Source organism: Clytia hemisphaerica, unplaced genomic scaffold (assembly GCF_902728285.1).
Source record: "Clytia hemisphaerica strain Z4C2 unplaced genomic scaffold, Clytia hemisphaerica genome assembly, whole genome shotgun sequence".
Lineage (NCBI taxonomy): Eukaryota > Metazoa > Cnidaria > Hydrozoa > Leptothecata > Clytiidae > Clytia > Clytia hemisphaerica.
In genome coordinates, this window is record NW_027103532.1 from 156,748 (window position 1) to 161,166 (window position 4,419).

Sequence of the window (4,419 nt, forward strand, 5' to 3'; positions counted from 1 at the left end):
TAAATAAATTGAGATTTTTGTGCATTTTAACGTTTTTCAGCCATTTAAAGTCCGGGCGAGAATAGTTATTTTAGCATTTCCACTTTCTTTCATTGAATATTTCGATTTTGGAGGGGTTCCGTTGCCTCTAGGCTATATTCCAAGCCTTTTTGGAGCAAATTTGAGCTTTTGAATTCTGAGATCCCAAGGTCCTAAGTTTTAAGTCTCATGTTAAAACTCTACTTTCCAACTGTAGTTTAACGCGTATAAAAATTATTTGTGGTGTTTAAAATTTCGCAGGGAAATTCCCTTTGTCTCAAATATTTTGTCCATGATTGTAGTTTTAAATTCGTGCTATGTAACAACTATCTTTTTAAAATAATACAACATGCATGAGTCTGTCTGGTACAAAACTCTAGCCCTTTTTGAAACAATTTCAATTCTGATTTTATGGTTAATGTTAGGAAAAATTGTATGACTTTTTTGCAAGCTTTCAGTATTAGGTAATAAAATATGAACACAAATGAATCATAAAAAATATGTGTCGTTTATTTCTTACTCTTAGGTTCCCAATTTGGAAAATTTACTATATTTTGATAAACGGGGGGGGGGCTAATTACCAGGGGGTTGGAAATTGTACTTCTGAAAAACCAAAAATAAGGTAAATATAGGCTAAAATCAGGCTATTTAGAGCAAAATAACGGGCCTTCTCTTTGACAGCTGAAAATATTCTTAAAAATTGATAAACGGGGGGATTCTAATAAGGTCTGGGGGGGTTGGAAAATTTTCGAAACAAGCAAGTAGGGCGTTCATTTAGGGGATGAGCTGGAGTTTTTATAAGATACTTCACTAATTGGTCATTTGAAGTGATAGAGATGACGCATTCTTTAGAAAAAGTAACAAAATTGTTTTATTACTGGTTAACGACCAACCAAATCAAATAAGAGCTTGTAAAAACTCCAGCTTGTCCCGGGAGTCATTTAGAACCTAAGAGTACAAGCCTTACAAAGTTGTTTGAAGTTGGAGTTGTGTGGCGGTCATCTGTCTTGGATCATGTCTGATAGACCTTAGTTTGATGATTCCAATTCTACTGTGATTCATTTGTTGACAGGTGAGTGTACCCACAGATATCTGTAAAGCCCGAATGGCTAAATTTGCGGCTTTTATCAAAAAGTGAAGCTCATCTTTGGAAGGATTTCCTACCAGAGTCACGTGACTAAAATATGCAATTTCACCGGTTTGAGAGATGTGAAATAGCGTTTGAAGCCTACGTTTTTTGATCTCGTGCTCCGAAAACAATTAAAATGCTAGATCCTATCCATCGGCACGAAATTTAGAAAGTCAAATTTTTGCTTCACTTCTTTTTGCTGGAGAAAGCTTAAAGTTGCCTAACTAGCCCTTCGGGCTTAGATATCTGTGGTGTACCTTCACCTGGGACAACTCATACCATGTAAGATGGTACCACTACTCTGGAACAAGAGTACGACCGCTTCTCACAAACCCGGTAGGATTTTTTCAGTCAGTGGGGATTAAAAATGATTGACTGAAACTCGATGGGGATTGATGCTCCCATATTTTCATGGCTGGGGGTTTAAATTATTTTGCTTTCAAGTCAGAAAATTCAGTTGGGATGGAAAAATAGAACAATATTTTGCAGTGATGATTGGTTTATTAGATTATTTTCAGTGGGGACAAAAATTGAAGGAGAGTTTCCCACCGGGGACGATACTTTGGACAATTTTTCCAGTGGAAAGGGTTCCCAGTAGGTCTGTGAAAAGGGGGTGTAAGTGTGAGTAGATGTTACAGGCATTTTTATGTAACACCGAACTCACCACATGTCACAGGTTCAGCCTCGCGATGAAGATAGTTTTTCTAGTTTCGTTCGAGTATCAAGGTATACACAATGACTCCATAGCTCAACTTTCAGCATTCAATTGTGCTTTTCTCTTTACTTTTATGAGAACAGTGGGGCTAAAAAATGCTAAAAATAAGAACAATGCCGAGCCTGGTATTGCTGAATTTTAATCAAATTATTGATTAGTAATTAGTAAAACCTCCGATTTCCCCTTAGAAATAAACAGCAAAGCCTACAAAAGATGTAAAAAATTTTATTCTTACTAAGATCATTTCTAGCAACACAATTACTCCAAATTTCCAACCAAGCCCCAAATAGTACGCAAAAAACTTCTCCAAGATTTTTATAAGAATAACAATTTTATGAGCATATATTTTGACCACAATGAAAAATTATTACTACATTACTAAGAAAACACTAACTTTAAGAACATTTTAAGCCTTTAAAATTATTACTACATAGACCAGCCTCCGAGATTCAGAAAAGGGCTTAAAATGACTTTCGTATGGCACCCTTTAGATCAGAGCAAATTTTTGATATTATCTTCCAAATAAGGTGTAGAATTGACGAACAAATTTGCCCTACGAATCTCCTGCAGTTTTCGAGTGAATCGATTTTTAGTTATCCACTACCTCGGCCGCAGGTCTAAATCACTATAAGAAAATACTAATTTTAAGAACATTTTAGGCTTTTTCGAAAAGAAAGTATGATTTGCTAACGAGTAATGATAAAGTTTAAGAACAATGTTTAAGCGAACATTTACATTTAGTATACGGAATCATTCTCGTTCTGTTGTTTCTTTGTTCTTATTTTCAGTTTTTCCACAAAGTTTTCCATAGAGTTTAGAACCATAATAATAACCAACCATTACACAAACCCAACCAAGACAAACAAAAGCTGTCATCAAAAACAACATTCCCCCACCAAAATGATCATACGCAACTCCACCCGCCATATTGGCGATCAAAATACCGAATCCAAATTTCAATCCGTTTACAATACTGACCATTGTAGTATGAATTTCCTTTGGTGAAATGACCGTCACGTGTTCCATCATGGCAGCAAAAAAAAGTGCAAATCCAAAACTATGTAAAAGCTGTATTGGCAGCATCCACCATTGATTAGTGACGAACGACGTCAATAAGAATCGTAAGAAATAGGAAAAGATACCAGCGATTAAACACGGGATAGTATCGACAGTTTTGATAATTTTGTGGGATACAGGAAACATAATAATTTCTCCGATGCTCCCTATTACGACACACAACCCCATGGCTGTTTTTGTTGACGATAACTCCTTTTCCATGTACAAGAACATGAAACCATACAATAAACCATGAAAAATTCCACAGAGTAAAACCGATAACAAGAAAACGATATTTGGAATTTTTCCACATGTTTTCAAAACTGGTTTTAAAAGAGATTTTTTAGCTTGCTCATTGACATCTGTCTGAATCTGTCTATCTTCTGATTTGAGAGCCACGTAAAATGACATCGGCATAAAAATCACAAACATCGGTAGAAACACATAAAATGTTGCTGTATAATCCGATAGGTAGTCATCCTGGTACCCATCGATGGCCACACCAGCCAGAAAACTTGTCAATGCGAACCCAATCGCTCCGAAAAGACGTTGACGACCAAAATTAGTCTTCTTAGCGCTTTTCTTAACTAGATTCATTGTAAAAGTATCGAGAAAAGAGACCACATTTAACTCGACAAATCCTGATGCGAACATGACAGCCATCATTATATAAAACATTGTGTTATCACCACATTCTGTTGTACAGTACTTGATATCCTTGTAAGATCTTGTGCCGTTTTCATAAGACGTTATATTTCTTCCAAGCTCAAAATTACTCACGTGTTTTGCGATCCAAGGCATTGGAAAAATTAACGACAAAAATGTGAAAGATAATAGCATCCATAAAGTTTTGTGATGACCAGTAAAGTCTGCCAACATGCCCCATAAAGGTGCTCCGATGAATGCAGGAATGGCACGTAAACCAGTGATAAGACCAGCTTGAGTAGCCGTCAGACCCAACGAAGTTAAGAAGACATTGAAGTATGGGACACAGCAGGCTAGAGCACCAAAAAGAAAAAAGTAAGCCAACTTAGAGGGGATCATGTTTAAATCCGGTGTTAAGATGTCACGAATATTCATTCTTCGATTTTTGGATGTATCAACATTGTTGTAATCTTTTTCTACAAAGTTGGAGGCTTCGCTATCCACCATTTTGGAGAATGTTCTCACACCAACAAGTTTTTGTCTGTTTTTAGTGGTTTCTTTACTTCTAGAATATGAATTTAATGATTAACTTCAAACACTTTAAAATGGTTATTATGGTATTATCTCTAGATAAACTTAAGATTATGCACGAATAAATCCACTGCAATCTGCTTTTCCCTCTTTCTCTTGCTTAGACTTAAAATCAAAATTAATAAAACGCACGTTTGACATATCGAGACGGTATACATGATTGCATATAATTTTTAATGAATATAATCAACAGTAATTTGTGGTGACAAAGTGCTCTATACCATAGACTAGCAATAGTCTGTTAATTAATCATGTCAGAGGGCGG

The 4,419-nt window shown here is 35.9% G+C and overlaps 1 protein-coding gene across 1 annotated transcript; it reads right to left on the reverse strand.

Moving 5' to 3' along the window:
• Positions 1-2,601: 2,601 nt before the first annotated feature.
• Positions 2,602-4,124, reverse strand: LOC136799694 (major facilitator superfamily domain-containing protein 6-like). The gene has a single exon (XM_067056406.1). The coding sequence runs from the start codon at positions 4,068-4,070 to the stop codon at positions 2,613-2,615; it is 1,458 nt and encodes a 485-aa protein (XP_066912507.1). The 5' UTR covers positions 4,071-4,124; the 3' UTR covers positions 2,602-2,612.
• Between the last annotated feature and the right edge of the window lie 295 nt (positions 4,125-4,419).

What these genes read in the sequence shown, in the direction of transcription:
- LOC136799694 (XM_067056406.1), bottom strand. Translation starts at nt 4,070, where the DNA reads ATGGTGGATAGCGAAGCCTCCAACTTTGTAGAAAAAGATTACAACAAT.